A 25,134-nucleotide genomic window follows, 5' to 3' on the forward strand; every position below is an offset into this window, starting at 1 on the left:
GTAGGACCCATGCAGAACAGGAACAACCCCTGGGGACCTGTGTTTGTTTGATGTTCTCCGTGCAGACTGAATTACTGCTGCTCATGACCTTGAGCTTAAAGGCCTCCTCTCATCTCTGCCCCAGAAATGAGAATTCCAAAGAATGGGATAGAAAAATATCTTCTGAAAGAGACAAATCTGAGAATTCTAATCTCATACCTAAAGAGGTGTGTGATGACTGAAAGAAGCCTTTGGTAATAACAAAACCTCAGTTGAGCATTGCTAGTTTAGGGTGTGATAAAAGAAATGTTCACATATTGAGGTCTGGGGAAGTCATTCTGGCTTATACACGAGTTAACTTTAATTTAATGTAACTAAAACAGCCTGCTTGTGTCCTAGCAAACATACACTGTACATCTGCTTTAATTATTAAAGAAAAGGGTGCACTGACCAGAAGTAAAGAATGTCCATGTTAAAATTAAAGATTAAATGCCTCCCTTCCTGGGATGCCAATGCTGGTCCTCCTTCCATGATAAGACTTCCTTCCCAGGTGCCAAGGCCATACCGACTGGCTGTGTACGTGCTGATCTGGTTTTCCTGAAATCTTGAAGGAATGTATCCCTGACTTGTTTGATGCTCTTTGTTCTGACAAGACATGAAACTGTGCTGACAGCCCTGCTTCTCCGGAGCAGATCCTCAGCGTAATCAGAGAAGCTGTCTGCTGGGCTATACTCCTCAGTCTGGCTCAAATAAAACTCTTTTCTATTCCTACTATAGATTGTTGATTATTTTTGTCAACAGGTTATTACAGGAATAGCTTGAACACTGGGTTGATGACAATAGTGATGGTGACTGCGGCACAAAAACTCCCCCCAGCACTCCTACACCTGGAGAAGGTCACTGCTGCCATCAAATCTCTGAATGTGCTTCCCAGGATGGGCTGACTGGCCGGCCCGTCACTGAAAGCCCAGGCAGATCAATGTGTTGGCCACCTGCCCCCAAGCTGACCCACTGCAAGTCGGCGGCCAAAGCTCAGGCATCTCGCTAGCTCCACAGAGTAATGTTTGCTGTTGACATGAAGGGGAACAGCAATGCAGGTTGGTCACCCAGGTCCACTTGGACTTTAAAAAAATAAAAATCTTCAATTAAAGTCAATAAAATAAGATGATAACAATGTGAAGAGACGAAAGGTACTTCAGTGACAGAATATGGCCTGTGATAAGCACCTGTTTCACCAAAGAGGCTTTAATTTTAGTTAACACACTTCTTGTGAGTTTGGTGGTTGTTGTTTGGTGGTGGTTTGTTGCAGTGGATCCTCGGGCTTAAGAAGAAGGTTAACGAGAAGGAAAGAAGGGACTTCCCTGGTGGTGCAATGGTTAAGAATCCGCCTGCCAATACAGGGTACACGGGTTTGAGCCCTGGTCTGGGAAGATCCCACATGCCGCAGAGCAACTAAGCCCGTGCTCCACAACGACTGAGCCTGCGCTCTAGAGCCCGCGAGCCACAACTACTGAAGCCCGCACGCCAAGAGCCCGTGCTCCACAACAAGAGAAGCCACCGCAATGAGAAGCCCGCGCACCACAAAAAAGAGTAGCCCCCACTCGCCGCAACTAGACAGCCCGTGCGCAGCAATGAAGACCGAACACAGCCAAAAATAAAAATAAATTAATTAATTATTAATTTTTTAAAAAAAGAAAGAAAGAAAATGGCATACATTGCTTTCTACCCCCTCCAGCGGCTTACATGGTTGGTTAAAAGTTTTTAGAGCAAGGCATTTGGTGAAAAAAGAATCCAGATGCAATTTAACAGCAAAGTGACACGTGGCAAAGCAACATCTCTGCTGTTTGGTACACACATTCACTGTCACCAGTACACTGAAATAAACTGAAAACTTAATGTTTGTCAATTTCAAGGCCAACAATGGAGCATAATCCATTAAAATTACACTTATCCCTACTTGATGAATACAAATTTACTCTTTTAAAAATATATATATATATTTATTTATTTGGCTGCGCTGGGTCTTTAGTTGCAGCATGTGGGAACTTCGTTGCTGCATGTGGGATTTTATTAACAATTACAATTTCAAAAGTATAGCTATAAAAGGTATGCGCAACTTACCCCTCTCTAGAACCTTCTGTACTTTAATATGATTAGCACAGAATCCGCTATACAGTTTAAAGTGGTCCGCGTAATAAAGGAAAGAGCCTCCAAGGGAAAACAGTAGTTTCTAGAAGGAAAGAGGAAAAGTTACATCAGGCGTGGTTTAATCAATGTCTGTCTGCTGGCTCTGGCATGGTGCCTGACCGCTTTGCTGTCTCCACGGCATTCGTCTTTCGGACACCAGAGCACTAATGCCTCGGGGAAGGCACTGACTAAAATCAGCCCAGGGCGGCCCCATTTGCCCAGTAGATGGAGAACAGCCCAGGCGTCTGAATCAAAGAGCTTCAGTTTGATTGAAAAGTTTCTGGCAGCAGAGCCTGTTGACACAGTGCGCAATCAAGGACAAGAAAGAAAGTTCTATAAAAAATACATCTGACACGGTGGGATATAAATAATCTGAGAGGCTAATTAATAAAGCTGATTCTGCATTACTTGGAACGAATGATGCTTGCTATGTACTTCCTTGGTCCCTTTCTACTGCCTTCCGCCTGTCCTTCCCTGGAGGGACCTCTTGCCAGTCACCGACGGCCACACTGGAGACAGGGCTCCGTGGAAGAGGAGGCTCTCTCAGAACCAGTGAAAACCTAGGCGTTCCTCCCAGGGTCACGTGACCACAGAGATGCAGAATCGGATGCAGGAGGTGCTCCTGCCTCAGAAGCAATCGCCCTACAGATCCTCCTGTAGAGCTGAGTAAGGAGCGTGCATGTCCACAGCAGGCAGACTCCTTAAAAGCTGTGCTGCCCAGACGTCTGAGTCGCAGAGCATTTACTCTAGGGAGAAATGGAGCCTTCTTTTACCACCTGCCAGAGGAAAGCCATGCAATGACAGTGCTAAACTTATCTTTTCAATAGGGGAAAGGGACAACACTTTCTCTTCAAAGGGAGAATTTTGCACTGTTCCCACCTATTTTTGCTTTAAACCTAAGTCTAAAATACTTACTCTAAACTGCGAGGGGGTTTCAAGTATGTTAAAGTCAGATGATGCTGAAATCCCATCCTCCAGAGTCTCCAGAAATACCTTTTGAAATTCAAGCATCTCTGGCAAACTTCCAAAAAGGGACTCCATCTAAGTGAAGATCAGAATTTGAAAAGGGGGTATTAGCAATGAAGACCTAGACACCACTCTAAGTCCCAGATGCACAAATGAATCACAAGTCATTCCCCAAGAAGGAGACAGAAGTGAAGCCTTTAAAGAAGATGGCATATTCAGTAGGGGATATAGCTCATACACAGAGACTTTTACTGCCCCGGTCCCTGTAATACTAAAATAATTTGAAGTGGATGTCAAGTTTTCAGAATTCAAACTGGGGGGAAAATGGAAAGAACTAATTACTGTGATTTAACATTAAAAAGTCATGTATTAAAAAGTAATTTGGGGGACACCTTCTACTACAAAAGGGGCACGGTCATTTAGAACTCTTGCCACTGTGTTTCACGGGATGGAGGCCACATAAATGGCTTTGAAGGAGGCCACGCTTGGGTCTCTCTGAAGATCCTGAAGTCTCAAATGTTCTTTGGGGATCAGTAGATAAAATCTAGGTCTGCTAAAAGGCAAACTGAGACTAACCTATGGGTCAATGGACTAAGGGAAGGTATTTACCTCATCTTGGGTAAGAAAGGTCTCACTTTGAAGTGGCTCCAAGTATAAGTCAAAGAGGCAGCTCAGATCCTGAAAGACAGAAGAAGAGAGTCTTTAACCCTTAAGTCTCCAAAATACCCAAGCGTTTCCAGCAGCCCGGGCTGCAGCTCAGACTCGCATTAGGAACGATGAAGTTTATGTCTGGTTGAAACGCTTGGCCCTGAAAGTGGTGTTTCCTGCTCAGCTAATGCAGAGAGGTTAACAACACAATGCGACCAGCAGCTGGATTCCACATTTTTCTTTATAGCTCGATCACCTACTCTGTGTATTTGAATATCTTATTGGCAGACCAGGATCTTTCCTTCGGCTGCTGCAGCAGGAACACTCATTTCCCTTCAGAGAAGTGAGTTCTGGCCAGGTACCTCTGTCAGGTGTGGCCATATCCGCTGGCCGACCTGGCTTCCTTCTCTGCCTCAAAGAGCAAGGCGACAGCTCCAGCATGGACACCGGAGCTGACACGGACAGGGCAAGATCTGGAGAGCTCTTCAGCTTCGGGGCTGACGCATGAGCAGAATTTCAAACTCCCATGCTCAAATGCAAGAAAAAATTTCTGAAGATGAGCAGTCATAATGTTTACAGTCTAGGCCATCTTTGAATCTCCAGTAAACTGGGCTCCAACAGTACACAAGAGTGGGAGTTGACTGTATTTACAAAACTCGTTAGATAAAGGCTTTTTTAAAATAATTTGAAGCCAAGATCAGGATATAATTTAGTGATAGAAAAGATTTCTTTTTCTTGTTTCATTTATTCTGAAGAATTCTGAGTCCCAAACTATGAGAAGTAGGTGACTATGTCTGCCTCATTTTACAATGGAGAAATCCAGCTCTGGAGAGCTTGGTAAAGCCAGAAGCCTCCAGAACCTTGTGGTGTAGGTCCTGAGAGCAAGTGGACAGGCCTGTGACACTGAGTGCTTCACAGTCAAATCTGCCCTGGCCTTCCCGACCTCCCCAGACCCCACGGCGGCTGCTGCAGAGCAGGGAGAGGTGAGAAGTCACCGAATCTTATCTCAGGGAACACGTGAATGCTGAAAACGCCAAGTCATGTGCAGAGGTCAAGGTTACAGAACAAGTAAAAGTCCATGTGGAATGTCAGCAACAAAAAGAAATTAAAAAATGAAAAAGGTGTGTGTGTGTGTGTGTGTGAATCACCATAGGCACCGGGCGCTGGTTATTTTGTCAGAGGCAGCGGGGCTGTGGTCCCTCCCTGCGCCGGTCACTGCCGCCCAGGAGCAGTGACGCACCGAGGGAGGCCTCGCTGAGCCGCGGAGCCAGAGCCGCAACATGGGGGCCCCAAGGAGACAAAGGGCAGGACTCTCGCAGAGAGAAGGGAGAGCCATCCTTTGTATGCACTTCGCCCAGAGCATCCATCTCAGTCCTAGACCAGCGTCACGATGCAGTGGCCCTCCCGTTCAAAGTGTCTAACAGTAAAGTATAACGACAGCAGTGACAAAAATAAAAAGGGACTTGGATTCCGCTCTCAACTATGCCCTCGACCCTGCAGGTGAGAACACCACGGCCATCATCAAGCTGCCACAGCGCACACAGCTGCTGGGCAAGGTCACTGTCGGAAGCCCCTGGATGTTCACTTCATCTCCCCACATTCGATGCAGGAAAAGACACAGTGGGAAGTGAAATGAAACTGCCATCTCTGCAGTTTTCCTTTCTCCCCTACGGGACCAAAAGAAGAGGCTACGGGTAATTCTCCTGGGCTGCCTGTGAATGAGGCTTTCGGCAAAGTTCAGATAAAATGACAGTGATGTTAATGAAAGGGGAAGCTCAGATAAGTCTCGTGGAGAAAGGAGGTGAGAGCCGTGTGTGTGTGTGTGTGTGTGTGTGCGCGTGTGCGTGTGCGTGTGCGTGCGCGCCAAGGCTTAATTCACGGACACAGTGTGTTAGGTTAGAGCTGGAACAAGAACACCCCTGTCTCAGACCCCAGACGAGGGGCTTGGAGGGAGCCGCCCAAGGCCACTGCAGCAGGTGAAGGCAAGGCCAGGCCTGGATTCTCAGCTCCCACACTGCTGCCAGCAATTGGCCGATGAGATGAGTTTAAAACCATTCCAAACCGTCAGCAAATACTTAAAGCAAAAGAACTGTCTTCCCAGGCACCTGCATTTTTTGTAAAATGTTTCTCCAACTACTAACTGAAGCCTCTGAGATGAATAAATGAACTCCCCGGGTAGCGAAAGGTTCGGCCGCTGCTCCGTGTGATGGCTGGGGACGCCTGCGAGATGCCCGGCACCTCCACCGCAGGGCTCTGTCCCGCGCGGTGACCGCCTGCGCTCCGGAGCCCGTACCAGCAGCTGCTTGCAGACAAGCTGTTCCCTGGCTCCTCATCACCTAAAGTGATCTCCGTTCCCCCTTTCCCTAAACCGGTACAGGCCCCCTTCCCACAGATTGCAAATGACAAACCAGAACATCTGTTTCCATAGTGAAAGCTACCTTGGTAACAAAACGACCGGGGAATCTCATTTTTGCAAGCCCTCTCAGCTCTTCCGTCCTCTCGCCCTCGCCTTCAGCAACTCGCCACTTCAAGGAGCAGGCATCTCCCTCGTGAGTGGCAGGGTCCCCGGCAGATACCTCGAGACCCCTGCCAACATACATACAACTAGCTGTCACACGAGGGGAGCAGGAAATTGTGACAGCATCTTCTGTTACCTTCACATAGGACTTCTCTGTGTCCATGAGCTCCTGGATGACTTTTCGGAGGCGATCTGCATCCGAGAGGTGGCGAGCCAGCGGCCTCGGAGGCAGGTCCTGACTCTCCCTTGGTCCTTCCATGCCGTTGGTCTGGGTGTCGTTATAACTCCTACAGAGCGCGGCGATCTGCTCAGCACTCTGGGAGGGAACAAGAGGCACAGGACGTTCTCCATCATTATCAACAGCCCACCAAAGACACAGGGGCTCTCTCTTCGCCCAGCGCCCTCTCAGGAGTCTCACGGGGCACTTATCTAAGGCATCCGGCTTCATTCATCTCAAACCACGCTGGCTACCATTCAAGGTTCTGGTCGTGAAGATATGAACTTACACTTGTTCAGAACTTACCCATGATGCTTTTTCGCTTTCATAGTAGCTGTTTGACAGATGCTTCTTTAGTGCTGAGACTAGAGAATAAGGCACAGAGCTAACCCTCTGCAATACAGTTGAGGTTGCTCTAAAATCAAGGTCATGGCTCTGTGAGAGCACAATGAGAGACAGACTCATTTGGGCCACTCTGTCCCCTCAATGGCTGGCCTAACAGAGTTCAGTTCCCCCACTAAACGGCCCTGAGAGACTCAGGGACGGGGCAGCAGTTTTAGGATGGCCTGACCACAAGGGGCTTAGATCTGCCCCCCAGTCCAGCCCTGGAGCTCTGCAGCCTCGGGCCAAGTAGCAGCATTAGGAGTGAGAGTTTGAGCTGCTGCATCAGCCAGGAATGGTGGTAGAGGGCAGGATGTGTAGGAAGGATAAGGTCCCCACGCTGAAGGGGTGCAGAGCCCAGTGGAGGGCACAGATGGGGAGCAGATGACACAGGAAGCCTGGTGAGGCTCTGTGGGAACCCTCACGGAGGAGGGAGCCTTGAGCAGCCTCTTAGTAGGAAGCAGACGTGTCAGACCCAGGACGTGGGGGAAGGGAGGGTTCTCATTGCAGGTAGTGGGAATAGAATCACACAGGCTGAAGAACGAGAAGGAGCGGGAATGTCTGTGGGGATGAACAGCCTCCTGTGCAAGTTACTGCTCAGATTTAAGCGCAGCATGAAAAGCCCTCTCCGGGAGAACCCATCTGTACACTCCTGCCTCAGGCTGGTGGTTTAAGGTCTCAAATGTGTCTCCTCCTATATGCCTCTACCTGCCTGGAGCATTATCAGATTACGTTCAAAGTATCTTTTTTATTTCTCTTTCTTCCCATTCCTCCCACACACAAGTTCCAGCCCATCAGCCTGTAAGCCAGTCAAGGGCAGGGTCCTGCCTTTCTTTGTCATCGCCCCCAAGTGCTCAGTGTTGAGTCCACCTCTGTTGCACTGACGTTATTATTGAATAACAGAGCAGCTTAGTCCCAACACGAATGACCGATATCCATCCATCTTTGGCAACTTTCTGTCCCTCAACTAAAACTCTCCTTTCTTCAGCTAGATGTCTCCATGCCTGATCTCCATCACGCTGTCTCGGGTAGAAAGCTGCACCAGTCAGAAGCACCTCTTCATTCTCATTGAATTCATTTTCTTTGCCTGGATATTTCAGAACACTAACAAGTCACACAGCACATTGGTCAACCTCAGTGGCCAATTTGTTACAAAAGCTGTCACCTGACACACTGAAGTGCCTCACAGTAAAAGTAGGACACCTGCCCTCCCTTCTTCTCTCCTTCCCTGTTCTACGCCCCACCCGCCTTTCCTCAACACAGTGTCTTCATATGATGGAAACAGACAACATTGACACTTAGCAGTGATCTTCTGGCTCGACTTTCAATTCAACCTGGTGGGAACCAACTGAGGACCTGCTCTGTCTCCAAAGAAATAGAAACCAGCCCCTGCACAAGGAGATGAGACTTGCCAAGAAACACCAAAGCGCAGCCTACGGCAGACTGGAAACCAACACGAGCTTATGTGGAACAAACGAGAAACGTGACACACGTTAGACGAAGGGGAGCGTCACGTTGGAACAGGCTGTCTGGAAGGCTTCAGTGAAGAGCGGATTGTAACTGGTCCTGGAAGGAGCGTGTACCAAGGCAGAAGCACGGAACGAGCCAAAGGCGGCAGCTGGAGGGGGATGGTGGCGGTGGAGGGATAAGCCCAGTAACATAAAGAGCCCAACTCAAGGCGCGGGGTGAGAGCGGGGCCCCCGCAGATGTCTACAATGAGAACTCCCAGACTGCTGGCCTGTTTCATATAATTGCTTCTCCTGTATTTTGACATTAATCTTGGTGCAAAAGTTAAATCAACCATGTAACAGATACTAAACCTCCAACAGACACACAGAGACATCTGAAGTAATTTACTTCTAAAACAGTTAAAGCATGTGTAAGCACTAATGATCCTCCTTAAGCACACATATTATCCCCTTGTTTTTATCCTTAACTGTAACACTAGCATATTGCTGGTAATGCCTATCAGAAGATGTTCATTCAGAGTAAACTTTCAAAGAACAAGAAAACAGACGTGGGGCTTCCCTGGTGGCAGAGTGGTTAAGAATCCGCCTGCCAATGCAGGGGACATGGGTTCGAGCCCTGGTCCGGGAAGATCCCACGTGCCGCGGAGCAACTAAGCCCGTGAGCCACAACTACTGAGCCTGTGCTCTAGAGCCCGTGCTCTGCAACAAGAGAAGCCACTGCAGTGAGAAGCCCGCAATGAAGAGTAGCCCCCGCTCGCCGCAACTAGAGAAAGCCTGCGCGCAGCAACAAAGACCCAATGCAGCCAAAAATAAATAAATTAAATAAATTTTAAAAAAAAGAAAACAGACATGGATCTTAAAGCACCACTTAGAATGCAACTTGACCTATCAAAATGTCTCATAACATGTTTGAAACAACCAAATCTCATGATTCATTATTGAAAAAACTCCAAACTGTTCGGTCATGCCCTAGAAGCCTAACGACACAGCAAAAGCCAAACAGAGCAGTGCAGCCAAAAGGTGGCTTTCCTTCTCTTCTAGGACATGAGCCTCACAATGAAGCACAAGGGAATATAACCAAACCACCCCCAATCCTCTCCTCCTCCTCCTGCTCCGCACTAGACTTCAACCCAGGTCACACGTTTGCTCTTTGGGAGGAGCTATTAAAAAACACCCATGGCTGGACCAACTGAATCAGAATCTTTGGGGCCCCAGGTATGCTGCTGTGTGACTCACATGAGAACTACTGTTCTACCCATCAGTAGAGCGAGCATTCTGCTTGCAGTTTCTGGGAGGATCATGTTGTCCCCAGGGTCTGCACCACAGGATGGCCACGTAAAAGTTATGTGGACTGAGCTCACAAGAGGAAATAGACAGAATCACACCTGTGCGCCTGGCGTTCTGGGTTTGGCTCCACTAACAGTCAAACAGCCCAAGATAATAATACTGAGACTCTCAAACTTACTTATGTGAAATCTCTATACCGGTATTTGCACCACAAGCTCAGACAATGCAATTTTGCAATCCTGAAAAATAACAGTTTCCAGGGCTGTAGAATCCAAATTAATAGCTCACATATACTGTATAAAATAAGATCTGACAAAATGCACCATAAGTGAAATGGCAGCTGGTGAGATTGCAGCTTTGCCTTGCTGGGATGTCAAAAATCACACCTAACAATGCAGTGTTAAAATAACGAGATTTTAAAAATAAAGTATCTTGCCATTTTAGAAAATCAGAATTCATGTTGAGAACGCTTCTGGTAAGATTAAGTTGGAAAAGTAAATGTTAGCTGAGAGTTTCATGGCAAATGTACTTTCAAAGGTACCATAATGAAGTGCTCAAGTGCTACAAAGTCACCTTAGCTGCTGTCTAGGGAAGGTTGTGAGGATTACCAGGCATCAAACAAGGCAGAGCCACTAAAAGGAGAAGAGTAATTGTAACTATGTTTTTAGATCGTATCTGAAAGAGTCACTTGGTTGGTTATATTTCATTTCCTCCGTTCTTAGCGATGGTTATAAAATTGAACTGCTTAAGGTAGAATTCTGGGTGTATCTGATAAGCAATTTCTAGGAACAGAGACTATTTTGGTTGGGATATTTTCACACGTACGCGTGGTGATGGAGGTGAAAAGCACAGACAAGATTGAGGGGAACCGAGTTCTAGCCCTGGCTCTGCCCCCAGTCCTCCACGCGTGCTGGGCAAGACTCATTTCTGCACCTTCAATTTCCTTATTGATGAGAGAGAGGAAGCATTACCTAGCCCATCAAGTAACCCCTCAAATTGCCATTTGGACCACGGAGAAAGGGGAACTTGGATTTGTTGAGCACTTGCTGTATACAAGACAAACCCAGGGGGCGGTGTTCTCCTAGAACTATCAGGCATTCGGTCCTTACGATGCGACCGGCTGAGATTACAGGTGCCGAGTGCGAAGGCAGCACCTGACGGCACAGGATCCTCCTACTCTCTAGCTGTCTGCACGGTGCCGACCACTCCCTGGGTACCTGGCAGAGCACGGGCAAAACAGGCTTGCTGCTCCGGCTGCCTCTGCCCACAGTGCCGTCAGGGCTCTCCCGGCCCCAGGAGAATCCAGACACCCCCCAGGCGTGCCTGGGATGCAGCCACTGGCTCCGGAGGCCGTCTCTGCTCAGGGAAGCAAATGCAGCTCCCCGCATCTGCACACGACTGTGACTTCTGTTAGGCTGATCCCGGCTCCCCTCCATCCCCAGGGATGCTGCTTTTACAGCAAGAGACAGATGTTCACAAATCAGGGCTGGGCATGCATGCGGATTCAGTAGCCAGACAGTGGGTGCTTGTGCAGAACAAAAAACACACTGGAACTTGAAACTCAGACTCGTATTTCCCAGTTCGTAGTGATCAATGCTGAGAACCTTGGGTTCATCGGGGGCCTTGCCTTTTATAAGAGAGCATCAAACAGATCTTTTCTTCATGAATTCATTTTTAAAATTTAATGAAAACAGATTTCCCTAAAACTATGCTCTATGAAAAAGTAGTGATATTGACCCACAAAAATTTTTTTCAGGCTTTTAAGTTTTCACTAAGGCTGATCCCTGCTTGAAAGTGATTTGATCTCATTTATAGATGAGGAACATCTCACTCAGGACCTCTGAATTAAGTCGCTCTTCCGTGTTCTCACCAAAACCAAACAAACAAAAAGTAACTATGTGCGGTGATGGGTGTGTTGATAAACTTGACCGTGATAATCATCACAACGTACACGTATATCAAACCAAGTTGTACACCTTAAATAGATATAATTTTTAATTGTCAACTATACCTTGATGAAGTTGGCAGGGAAAGACATCTAAAACAGAGTTATCTTTGTTTCTGTGTCTTAAACGTGTGAATACGGACACCTGCTTCCCTGTATTAGGGCTGCAATGTGTCTCTTTTTCAGGAGCCCCATTTCTTGGGGGTGGCAATGAAACTGCCCAGGATGACCAAGTGCCCTGCCCCAGATTCTCTCTGGAGGAAGGCGGGGGCTGAGCCTTTTTCTCAAACAAGCTTGGAATCCCGTAGGTGACCCTTTTAACCTTGATTTGGCTCAATACCTTTCATCCGCAGCATCAAAGCTCCTCCTGGCCTGGATTAGTTAAGATCTGCTCCCCTGAGCATAACTATTCTGATGTTTGCTTTGCTCTTCTTTGAAGGCATTGCTACCTGAGGTTTTTCAATTTCCCTGTGGGTTTTGAAACCCAAGTTGGGATAAGTACATCACATTATCCAGAACTATTCCCGGACGACGACTGAGGTTTCGTAGCTACTCCGTGAAATATCAGTGCCCATCAGGAGCCCTGCACCTCGTCAGCAGCTGAGCTCTGCCCCATCTTTCCGGGCTCAGTTTGCAGTCCTGTCCTCACTTAGGGGCCTCGGGTACTGCAAACTCTTCTGTCAAAGGCATCTGTTGTCTGACTTGGACTCCAAAAACACTTTCAGCTGAAGAAGAAAGGTTTAAAAGTGCTGCATAATTTGGGGGTAACAGTTTGCAGGGAAATGCCGAAAGGTAAATGACGGCATTTGCAGTGTGCTCGACTTTTGAATCCCTGGTTTAGAGGAAAAGGAGGTTAACTTAGAGGGGAAGTCAGTAATGGACTCAGCCAAGACACGGACCTAGAAGGGAGGGTACCCCATACTGCTTGGTTAACTGGTCATACACAGAATGTGACCCCCAGCTGCCACCCACGTCCTCCTCTCCCTCCCTCACACAGACCAGCTCTCCGCTGGGCCACCGACGGGGGTGGAAGCCCAGGCTGGGTCACGTCTGCAGAGGCTCATCCTACCAGGATACCAATCAGAGGAACCAGATTCTACTATTTCTACCATCCCTAGAAAGAATGCCGGAAAACAAATGAAAAGCTGTAGGCCCTGGGCAAACAGTCAGTTGTCCTCAGGGACAGTCTAGGCCCGGAGAGGTGTGATTGCATAGTGTGTGCTTGGCTGTGCTCATACAGACCCCCCAGTCCGCTGTCCGGAGCATGAGAAGTCACATCAGTAAATCACCGCAGAGTGCGGCTGTGGAGTCAGCCATCCCATCCTAGCAAATTAAGTCAGAAACGCTCCCTTTGGTGAAAAAAAAAAAAAAATCTAAAAATTGTACAAAGGACTTTTTCTCCATTGACTCTGTAATCCATTAAAGTCTCTAACTTACAGAAAGATCTGACATTATCCCCAAATGTTCCCAGCAGAGGGAATCCAGAAGGATCACCAAGGGTTAATGGCTTCCCCGGAAAGGCTCATGGGCAGAGAGACAGACAATGGGCTGGATTCCAGGTAAGCTGGATCGCCCATGTACAGGTCCAGCCACAGACACCCCGTGCTGCCCCACCTCTGCCGGGTCAGGATTCCTGGCCTACACTCTGCTCCGCGCTCAGAGGCGGCTGGCAGGGCCCGCGGGCTAGGTGAAAAGGGTCTGGTCTATCCTAGGGGGGGTCTCAGCAGAGGGGGAGGGAAGAGGCGGGGAAGAGGGTCGTATTCACCACCTTGGCAGGGTGAAGGGGAGGTTACAAACAGACCCAAGATGATTATTTTTATACTAGGGGACAGTCATTCACTTTATAGTGATACAATCCTTGGATTAAAAACTCTAGAGAAATGGCCTGAGATTTCCTTATACTTAACAAAATGGTACAAGAAGAATGAGAAAATGTGCATAATCTTTTCTAGACCAGACAGTTCTACTTCCAAAGGCAGAATGGAGATTTAAAAATGTAAAATTAAATGTAAACGTATCAGATGAGAGTTCTTATTTTATGCTGAAAGGCAAAGATTAACCTAAATTATGGTACAAAAATGCAATGAAATCTATGCAGCAATTACCAATGATGGGAGAAATTGGCATCTGTTGACCAAAAAAGGACATGATTTATTGGAAAGGGAAGAAGGTAGGTCTGAATTTTGGAAAGTAACTTTTATGTATATCTACTGCATGTAAACATACGTGCATAGATTTTTCTAACGGAATAATATATATCATAAATGCGGTGGTTAACACTGCATTTCAAGTTATTTTCATTTTAATCTTTGGCTTATCTATATCTTCCCATTTTTTATAGTGGTTTAATTTTTAAAAGAAATTTCTTAATGGAATCCTTTCCTGACGCTTTACAAAAATGATTTGAGGCAGAGGAAGCCTATTTCTAGGAGGACACAGTGATGGACGAGACTGACACAGTCCTTGGGCTCACAGCTCCCAGAGTTCGGCTGGGAAGAAAAGCTGGCAGCGAGTCAGTCAAGGTCGATTGGTGCCCAAAGCAGCGCAGGGGTCCTGGGAACAGAACAGAGTGACTTTCTGTGGGCGGAGGACGGTCAGGGAAAGCAAGGTGGAAGCTAGGATGGCCTCAAGGGAAACAAAGTTACCTACCCTAAGTTCTGTTGTTTTTACAAGTGTAGAAGGAGAAATTTCCTCTGAGTTCCCTGAAGCAAGGGCCAGAAAAATCAAATTCCATTTATTTACTAACTTTTCGTTGAGCACCTCCTCCATGCCAGGCTCTGTTCTAGGTGCTGGAGATGAAGCTTGAATACAAAAGAGGAAAACTCTGACCTTCACGCAAGAGTATCAGGTGGAGCGAGAGGAAGGGCAGAGAGAGGCAACAAGGACACGGATGGATGACAAAAAGTGGAACCCACAGTATCTGGACAGAGGCACAGGGCTCTGGGGAAAACCGAAACGAGAGGAGGCTATGGAGGGCCGGTGGGATGGGCTGCAGCTTCACCAGGTGGGCAGAGAAGGAGATGAACTTCACCTTTGGAGAGCGGCCGTCCAGAGAGCGCACAGCGTTTGAGAAGCAGAGGGCATCTGTGGGTACCAAGCAGGAAGCGCCCGTCCTCAGGAGACACACCCCCGGGAAGGCGGGTGCGAGCTGTGAGCCCGGCGGTGGGGAAGCACCACGTGTGTGGTTCTGTGGCTCCCAGGCCAGAGTCACCGCCTCGGGGAGGGAGCCATCGATCCAGAGCCCGTGCGAAACAGGCGTGCTGGCTGCCTCTGCTCAGTTTCCTTATTTAACTGGAGTTTGGTCTGAATTCAGGGATGAATAAGACACGCTCTCTCAGCCAAGGATGTTTCAAGGGCTAGAGCAGCATTTCTACACGAGCAGGTGCTTCTTTCACATAAAATACCGGGTGTTTCAATATCACTCTTACGTAATTCACAAAAATCGGCTCATCCTATCTAACAGATCCTGTGCCAGGTACTGCGTTCTCTCTTTCCCATTTTTCACCCAGAATGAAAGATATGGCTTACTTCTGACGTAGAGTCAAACCTGCGCATCAAGGAAGATGCGTGTGGGCCAGAATTTTTCCTTGACTTCTGAGTGCAAAAATGGTATAAAAGAGACTCTTATGACCCCACTCTGAAACAAGCAGGTGAGCTAAGGGCGGACCATCAGAGCAAGAGTCAGCAAACTATAGCTTTCAGGCCAAACCCAGCCTGCCTGCTGTCATTGCGGATAAAGTTTTATTAGAACTCGGCCGCGCTCACCCATCTGCCCATGGTCCGTGGCTGCTTCCGCACTGACATGCAGAGGTAAGTGGTTGCCAGAGCCTAAAATATTTACTACCTGGCCCGTCACAGGAAAAGTCTGCCAGGCTCTGATAAAGAGCTGAGCCCAACCAAAAAAGATTTCTCTTTTGAAATTCAGTCTGAATTAAAACTTGAAATAACCTATAAAACTTTATTCTACATTTTTCAGTGAGTAAAGTGTATATTAAAAAAATGGCTTCTACATGTCAATTGTCTACAGACTCCGGATGACATCTTAATTCCCGTAAGATATAAACCATTTTATGTAATATGCTTTCAACTGTGTCAAAAACCAAACAAAACAACACCTGCGTGCTCACCTGGCTCAGATCCAGGGCTCAGAGAAATGACTCAAATTCTCTTTAACAGTTTTTGCTTTCTTTTGTGTGGCTTTCTGATGGATGGGAGAATTCAGTTTACTTTTCCTGTGACTTGGGGCATTAAGGTCTATTGTGATTATACCATTTAACATTTATTCTAAATATGTTTATCTAGGTCAAGAAGTCTCTAAACCAGTATCTTTCAACTCACAGTTTGGAAAACATATACTTGCCTATCTATGACTTCTCTGTCTTATCCTCACTCACTTTCCCATCCATAGGTATTTATCTCAGGTCTTAGCTCCCTCTTAATTCTCTTCCTTTGGTTTTCTCTCACAGCCTACTTTTGTTCTGATAATCACATAAATCAGTTTAACCTTGTGTATTTACAGTAACTCTCCCTTCAGTGGTTTATGTTTTCATTGAACCCTATTATTCTAGTTGGTTTTGTTTACTGCCGATTTTTCCAAACACAACATTTCTATTCAAGAGTTGTGCCTCTAACTTTATTCTTGGCGACTGATAATATATTATTGAGCAGTTTTTGCAGCAAAGGTCTTTATGTGCTACATATTCTGAGAATTTACTGAGCTGAGAATTTTTTCTATCTTCGTCACTGTATTTGAAGAGAAAATGTGTCAATAACAACACCAATTGTAATTAAATTCTGGAGAGACTAGAGCTTTGAAAAATCTTTGTTAGTCTCCAATTTCCTGGGCAGGTAGAGTCTCTACTATAAACAGAAGACTGAGAACGACACAGTTGAATCCTGGAAGGGGGCCCCGCACACTGAGGTTCAGCAGCTCAGGCTGTGTTTGACTCTGCCTAGGACAGCTCTGCCCACCTACCTAAGCCCGGACTGTCCCCCAGCTGAGTCCTCTTTCTTTGCCCTGGTACCTTGAGAAGTATATTTTCTTTCTAGTTGTAATCTACAAGGGTTCCTGGTTGCCTTACCTAGAAAACCAAAAAGCAGGGCAACACCTGCTTCCCAGCTGCAGACCAAGCCCTCAGCCCTGGGAGCAGTTCTAAGATTCTCAGAAAACTACAATTCAGTTGCCCCTATCCCAGTTCTCTGATGATACTCCTTGGGCACCTTAGATCAGCTTCCAGACTGTCGTAGCGTTACATCTCAGCCGGCTCTAAATAGTTGGCCTGGTCTACCTTCTTGTGGAACATAAGCCTGGGGCCTCCACACCCTCCCAGACTCCCCTGACCCGTAGGGAAGTGGGGATGGTGGGGGCTTCACAGCAGCACAGAGTAATGCCGTCATCTTGTTATCTGCCCTTTGTTGCTCTTAACGCACGTAACCCTACCAGTGTCCCAAGTAGTCTTCTTATTAAATATCATTATTGTTGCCACATAATAATTTTATCTTAGGAAATATTTTTGTAGGAATCCACAAGATAGACACTACTAGGACACGTTTACTGTTGTTAAAAGGTGCCCTTTTTTTCCTGCAATGTTTCTCCCAATACCAAAGAAAGAGAGCAGGAAAAACAGCAAATAAAGCAGAAGCAAGCAAGTGTACAAAAGTTTATTTACAAATCAAGTGTTTTCTTTTTTTTTAACCCTTTGGGGATGGGATTTTTTTAGGGGGGAGGTCTACATAAATCCTACAAGGAGTGAGCTCCCATGGAAAACCCAACATTAAAAGGTACGTTCAGATCAGGAAAGTTATAAATTTATGGAGAAATGTTCTCTAGGCATTACTGACAAAAATTATAATTCAATATTACTAGACCCTCTGCGCTATGCAGATATACCCAGGGTGGGACTCTCAGCTACTAATGCACTGGAGATCCAGGAAGAAGACACCCAACCAGCTCTGGGAGAGAAGAGCAATTCTGTTCAGATATAAGTGGTCTTCTCCAGTATCGCTGTACTTTCGTGTACCCCCAACATACAGTTTTTAATGTTTTTTTTAAAAGACCAGTATCTACTAGTTATACTGTATTATTTTAATGTTAAGGTTATTATATAGTGACAGATTTTAAAACATGAATTTTATCTATTGAAAAACAAGTTGGAGGTGAAAATATTCACATATGGCCTGCACCTAGTACAAAACTACACTCCAAATTATCAGACTAATCACTAGTCAGATGCAAATATCAGATATTAGTACTTGGTATTCTGGGACTTGAGAACTTTTCTGCAACAGATTTCAAATTTGTTGATAATAACAACTCCACAAATCTCATTATAGCTCTATGAAATAGATTCTTTAAAGGCCAAAACAAAACAAACAAAAACAAAACAACAACAAAATAACACATGCACATTGCTTAACCACATTTGTAAATTAAGCTAAAGAATCAAAAAGTTGTGTCCGGATTTCTAACAACATCATACCCGCAATTGAATAAATAGAGTTGCTCTGCCTTTAAGTCAAGTACACGTCTCTGGTATTTAAATGCACCGTTGTTCATCTGGTTTCTCCCTTTCCTCTATAATCAGCACCACGTTCTCCTTACTGGTCAGATGGGTGGAGTGGAAAGAATGGACTTTAGCATCCCGCAGAGCTGGCTGTGAACGCCGCCCCACCACTGACCGGACCAGCAGTTAGCTCCTCCCATCTCAGTTCTCTCCCACTAAAAGGGGCTCGTGATATCTACTCAACAGGGCTGCTGTGGAGAAAATGGGGTTTGAATGAGATGCTGTATATAAAATTCACAGTGCACGCTAAGGGCTGAGTATCACATGCTAAGGGCAGCTTGCAAAGTCCTTTCACTTCCATGGAACTGTCATGGCAATATAATCCCATTCTTTTTTAGTGAGTAAGGATATAAGGGCCTCAGAAGGTGAGATGATTTTCCTAAAGTCCACTAACCAGTGAGAGTGAGCGAGGCTCTGGCACCCAGGGCCACCTCCTGCCTGGTCCAGCAAGTTAAGCGATCAATCTCTACTCTTCAAACTAGTACAGCAGGGGATGAAATCCTTCTAGTGAACCCTCTTATTTTTCTTATGTATCTCACCCTCCTAATGCGAACGGCAAATGTGCGGTTTGGAATAGCCTTGGCCGTGGGGATGATCAGAGCCAACCGAAGGTGACAGCAATGCTCAACCCCTGGGGAAGGAGGCACAAAACAGGCAGCACGCTTGCCTCTACCCCGTAACCACTCTCCAGAAGAAGCCAAGCCGTGGTTGCCCCCACTGGGACAGGTAGACGGGCACACGCTCTGATTTGGGGGAATGCAGGGAGCCATTTCCCTGCCTGAATTTGGTGCAAATTACAAATTCTTAAAGAACTTCCCTGGGCATTTCGACTTTACCATTTACAATCTCTTGCTGCCTCTTAGAAGCAGAGCCGTCATGGATGCCCAGCAAACCAAGGTGGCCACCTAGACGGATCGGCACATGGGGCCCCCGCTGCAGCTTCAGGAAGACAGCAGCCCACCCTCCTCCCCATGCCCTCTCGAGGCTGGTACCTTCGTGACAGCTTAACAGTTACACTGACTTCCAATGAGTGCTGCTGCACGAGGTTTCGTGGACCAGGACGCCCCACAGTCACTTATGAAGACTGTCACGGCGTTAGGGACAAAGGGTCCAGGCGCTGTGATTTGTCTGAAACACACCACACCCACTTCGTGCATAAAAAGGCCTGGATTTTCAGTTCTAATATTCAGCTGAAAATAACGTTTGGAATTTGGTTTCCAAAAAAATTGCAGCTTTGGGGAGAAAAAAATCATAACGATATAACAATATAAAAAAACATAACAATATAAAAAAAATCAAATTATTTGTTAAAATCCCGACAGCCTTACTTGGGTGTGGGTGTGGAGAGCAGTGCATGTCCGGCCCCATCCTGATGCCTGGAACCCCCAGGCCATGGGGCCGGGCCAGGCTTCTCATCTGACTATCCTTTATCTTGTGACTGTATGAACCGAGAAGGGAATGGATTCTAGAAAATTCCAAAGCCAGCTCAAAGCAGCTTGAGAGGTGGAAGACGGCAGGACTCCTCAAGCTATGTGACACTTGTGGCTTCTAAGCAGTTAGAACGAAACCCCCAGCCTGTGCCAGTGCCAGGCCAGGACTTCCTAAGCAGTTGCACATGGAAGAGCTTCCTCACCTGACATCTGTTTTCTGAAAACACAAGAGAACTTAGGTGGCAGCCAAGGATCTGAGAGCGTGAGGGAAGGTGAGCCACGGGGACGAGGGGGGCACTGGAGGCTGAACCAACAAAATAAGGGAGAAGGAGGTGGCGACGAGCGAAAGAATGAAGAGGAGAAGTGAATTGGGGGGCACCTGTAAAAATACACCTCCCATTTTCTCCGGTCTCCCATGTTAGTGACAAATACATTTTTCTTGGCCGTTTAAAAACATTTTTTATTTTGAAACAATATGAGACTTACAGAAGAGCTGTAAAGGACAGAGAGTTCCTGTATTATCTTTCCGTCAGTTTCCCCTAATGTTAACATCTTATAGGTCAAATACAGTTTTTGTTGCCCTGTTCTTCATGCTATTATCAAGAACAGCAGGAGATTGATTAACAAAACTAATAATCCCTTCTTTACTCTCAGCAGTTGGAAGCCGGGATCTGGGTGAAAACACTAACGCCTGCTTGTGCGAAGGGCTCCCAGGCAGAGTCCCCCGGCTCCCCACCTCCCCTCCGCCAGCCGCCCAGCCCCAAGGAGGGTGGCATGGAAATCTACTCAAAGAGGAGAGCACGGGGGAAATTGCCAAATGACTCGGAACCATTTCTCAGAATTTTTTTTTTCTTTTTAAAAGTGAAAGCGGCTAACCCGTGGGGCTGGGACATTATCAAAAGGTGAGAATCTGCTATGAGTAATGAAAGGCACAAAAAAGCGCTCAGATTCAAATACACCTTCGCTGACCCAGCACAATCAGAGGGTTCATTCGACTACCATCTGTACGTACACAGAACATTTAAAGGACTATCTCGGAGCTCTCAACAACGGCTCACAGCTGAGAGCACCTTTGCGAAGGAGATTTTAGTAAAGGAATGAACAAGCCAGTGTGATGCTACCCCCATTCTTGGCAGATATTACAGATAAGACGGATACAGACTCCTGGTGCCCAAGCAGTGGCCAGCCAGAATTAGGTTGTAACCATGGCTGTAAATCCTTCCGAAGAAAGGGAAGGAGCGAGCAGCAGCTAAGACCCAGCTCACCTGCTGATGTGGAAGCGGCCGGGGTGATGCTCTCAGAGGAGAAACACAGGGGCTGCCTGATCACCCCCCAGACAGAGCACGCAGACCGCCCCTCCTGGTCCTCAGACAGCGGCTCACTTGACAAAAATGAGTTTTCCACAATTTTGCTTTGGAATCAAAATTTAAATTTGTGTCCCCCCCAAATCACTTTTTTTTCACTAATTACAGAAAATAAAACTTTTTGAAATGCTCTGACAGCAGCACACAGTGTTACAGTTGGTGTCAACAATCTAGGGATGTCTGCCCACCACCATCAATATGGCCTCCTTGTCTCAACCTAGCAGTGTTTTGCCATCTAGGGAGGGGTTGTTACGTATCTGATGGTCCTCGATCTCCTAGCACATTAAAAGAATCAAGCACTGATAGCCAACCCCACCCAACCAATTAGACTTGAAGATGAAAACAAAGTTCAAATGTCACTTGACTACACAAACGCAGTGCTTTACTTATTGTAGGTACTTGATAATTGATTCTGTCATGTCCATAATATTAAGTCAAGACAGAAGCTAGATGATTCAGATGTTCACTCCAAGTCAGAATTCTGAACCCAGAGTTCATCGATTCCTAAGGGGGAATCCACGGATAAACATCATAAGATCAATGAGCTCCCTGGAATTGTGGGTGACTTTTTACGTATGCATTTGAGCAATTTTCTGAGCGTCCACAGATGCTCGGAGCCAGGACGGGCCGCCAAAACGGACAGACCCAGCCCCCAGCTGCACAGACACAGATGTGTGATGACTTATCCAAGGACAAAGGGACTTCCTTGTGAGACCTGGGGCAAAATCCCATGTGTCCTTCCTCTGAGACCACCTTACGTCCAGGAGGCTTCCCCTGGGCATACACAAGAGCCTGCAGACGGCGTTTACTGAGGTTAGGGTTTGGCCTGAGAAACTCAGACTCCCTGCTTTCTTCTCCTCCAAAAAGCAAAGCTATACTCAAGTCTCTATAGCTCTCTATGTCCAATCCAGGAGGCCCAGAAAGAAAGATGGAGAAATAGAAGGCCGAACGCCAAAGAGGATGAGGATGGGGGATTGATGGAGGTTACGACCTCCCCCACCACGACCGTATCCAAAAGCACGCGGTCCACTCCTCGGCCAGCACAGATCACAGGGAGCTTGCCGCCCAGCCCCCTGCTTGGCTAGTCCGGGCGCCAGGACCGAAGGAGAGACCTCAAGGAGCAGGCGGAGGGCCCTGCCCAGCCCCGAGGTGCGGGGGGCCGGCGGGCTACTCTGTCTGCCTTGGCAAGGACCAACACATCCCTCTGCGGTCGCATCCCAAGGAGGACAGGAGCGAAACCGCAGCCCCCGCTGTTCCGAAGGGGAGGAAGAGGAGGGAGGGGCCCGCACCAGAAGTAAGTGTGGCGAGCGGTCATCGGGTTAAGACCCGGCCTGGCCCCGCAGCCTCTCTGTCGTCGGGGTCCACCCTGGGGGGCCTTGGCTCCGGGGAGCCTCCAGGTGGCTCTCCGGTGAGTCAGCGCCCGCAGTGTGCGGAGGGGCTGTGCTCACCCGTCAGCAAGTAGAGCCAGAGCGCGTCTACCTGCCGGGCCCGACGGCACGGCCGCCCGCGGACGACTCCCGCCGCTGCCGCTCGGGGCCTCCGCCTCCTCCTTCCCCACCGTGTGACTCCGCAGATGCCTCGCCATGACAACTTCTTCTTTTGCCCAGAAAAACAGGATGGAAAGGGAGAGCCTGGAGGAGAGCGAGAAAGCAGGGGACGGAGGGCTGGGGACGACGGAGGACGGAGTGAAGGAAGAGGCCAGAGGGACACGGAGCCAGCGAGGTCACAGGAAGCCCCGCCGCCGGGGCACAAAGGGAAGGCGGCTGAGGGAGCTCCCGAGCCCTTCCAGCCCCGCGGAGCAGGGGCGCGGCTGCCCCAGGCCTCCCCGAGCCGAGACCTGCGCCGTCAGGCTCCCCGCGCCCTGCCGCCTGCGCACGGGCACAGCCCACGTGAGCGCAGGGCCCCGGCCCCCCGGGCGAGCCAGCCCCGCGTCGGATCTCTAGGAGCCCCCAAGGCAGAGGCTCAGGCCTTTGGGCCCTCGTCAGGCATCACCCAGCTGGGGGCAGTTTCTGGGTCTCCGGCCCCAGGTGGCCCACAGCTCAGCCAGCAGTGACAGCCCCTTCCACTGGCCGGTGTGTCCCTGGACAGACCCCTAACACAGACCCCTTTAGGACCACAGCCACGTCGATGGGGGTAGGGGCTGTGAGAGGAAGTGGAGAGAGAGGCCAGCACCACTGAGATTTCTTCCCCCTGCCACCGTGTCCCCTCTTCCACTGGGCACGCCCTCTTGTTCCAGACTGCGGCCAGGAAGCCACCCACGCGGCGTTTTCCCGCTGCAGGGCGCGATGCCACCCCACGCCTCAGCTCGCAACGGGCCCTCCCACTCCCGGCGCTGAGATCTGGTTTTCTTTCTTTCTTTCCTTCCCCCATTTGACACTGTGAGTGGCATCGAACCCTGTGGGACAGAGTGTATAAATGATCCCTGGCCACAAAGAAGACAGGGCTGTCCCTTCCTGCCACTCCAGCAAAGACATGGCATCTCCCGATCGAGGACGGACCAAGAAGAGCAGGGGGCTAATACCCTGCAGCTAGGAAAATGGGGAATTAAAAAACAAACTGGATTTGTTTGTTTTGGATTAAATCCAGCAAACTACAAAGAAATCAAATGGCCTTTCAGACGCCAATGAAAATGAATCCCAGTCATTTCAAACAAGTTCACCAACTTGCCCCCAAGTCCCTGCCAAAAGGAAGTAGGGTGCTAGAAATGTAGAACAGTGCATTGGAGAGCTAATGGGGAACTCAGCTCTACTGTGATCCCTCCCAGCCTGTGTCCTTCTGTGCCCTTGGTGATTCTCTCTGCCCTGAAGTGATGCCTCTCTTCCAAAAGGCGAAGAGTCTGCAAGACCTCCTAAGCATCTGTCATTCACAGCTCACTCCTGCTAAGGATAAAGGCAAACCTAACATACACTGCTTTTATTCAGTCATTTGAACGGCCCTTTAGAACAGGTCATCAATTCACAACAGTCTACCTAAGAAAAATAAGCTAAAAGACGGGCAGGCTTTGTCTCCATGCAGATGACAAAGAGCTAAGAGGACTCCATGGCCAAGGCCCTTGGTTTCCAATTCTTTTTTATCTCAGGGGACAGCTCAGCAGGATTTGACCACAGACACTAACTTCAAGAAGACTGGGTAGGCAGCCTTGTGGCTAAGTCATGCATTAGGTGAGCAGAGTGGGAAAGCATTCAAAACATGCAAATGTATGAGCCACATCGGGAAGGGGGTTTGCTGCTCACCTAATAATCTCTCCTGTCTGGGCTTCTAGTCATCCACGATCCTCTCCACTACACAGGCTTGGAGCTATTGTTATTTTTACTTACAGATGAGGACACAGAGGCTTAGAAAGACCAGGTACCTTGCCCCAGGGCACGCAGTGGTAAAGCCTGGTGGCCCAGGATACAGATTCAGGTTTCCAACTACTGAGATCAAGAGTTCTTTCTATTATACCACTACCTACAAGAAAAGGCTACCTGGAATTGAATCACTGTGAAAGATTACTGTCTCACTACTGGGGAACATCAGCCCCAAATCGTTTTTCAGGGACAATGGGTTTGCCTTGAGGATGCAACCTCCCTGTTCATTCCTATAGGAATTATGTCAGATAGCATGCATTTAGAAATAGGCATGTTTAGTTTTTGAAAAAGGATCATGATTATATTAATCTATTCAACAGCAGCCATAGAGAAAGACTACTATTTACAAATAAATTCTATTTTCGCTGGACTTTTTAACAAAAGCATCTTACAACCAAGAGATCCTGAAAAAATGCAGGACACTCAAAGAAAGGTAAGAAAGATATGTAGTTAAAAATGCTGAAAACTAAATCACACGATCCACGAATCTTTTTCTTTTCCTGTAGCTTCTTAGAGATGCAAGCTCTTAAAAGCAATTCATGCAAAAAACTCAAAAGGTTAAGCTAAGTGGGTGAGCAGGCATTAAATATTAAACGCAAGTTATGTTCATGCTGGTACCGAAACCTAAACATCAGTGCATGTCCCTTTTTTTCTACCTTGAACAAATAAACAGGACAAAATATATTCTAAACATGATTAAATTGCTAAGAGCACAACACACAGTTGTCAAGGCTATATGTCTCCAGATCCTCAGTGCTCTCTGTTCTATCAACACAACGCCTACAAACTGCAAAAATAATCACTGCCAAAGCTACCCTAGGTGATTACAT

General features: G+C 47.6%; 1 protein-coding gene across 6 annotated transcripts in view; it reads right to left on the minus strand.

Annotated features, from left to right (window-relative positions):
* Positions 1-25,134, minus strand: part of TIAM2 (TIAM Rac1 associated GEF 2) — a 232,914-nt gene that overhangs the window by 9,587 nt on the left and 198,193 nt on the right. For all 6 annotated transcript variants that reach the window (XM_057528047.1, XM_057528048.1, XM_007186128.3 and 3 more), the window contains 4 exons: positions 6,435-6,614; positions 3,742-3,810; positions 3,082-3,207; positions 2,101-2,209 (listed from right to left, as the gene is read on the minus strand). In XM_057528047.1, coding sequence (XP_057384030.1) covers positions 2,101-2,209; positions 3,082-3,207; positions 3,742-3,810; positions 6,435-6,614 — 484 coding nt within the window. The remainder of the gene's footprint in view (positions 1-2,100; positions 2,210-3,081; positions 3,208-3,741; positions 3,811-6,434; positions 6,615-25,134) is intronic.

This window comes from Balaenoptera acutorostrata, chromosome 14 (assembly GCF_949987535.1).
Source record: "Balaenoptera acutorostrata chromosome 14, mBalAcu1.1, whole genome shotgun sequence".
Taxonomy (NCBI): Eukaryota; Metazoa; Chordata; class Mammalia; order Artiodactyla; family Balaenopteridae; genus Balaenoptera; species Balaenoptera acutorostrata.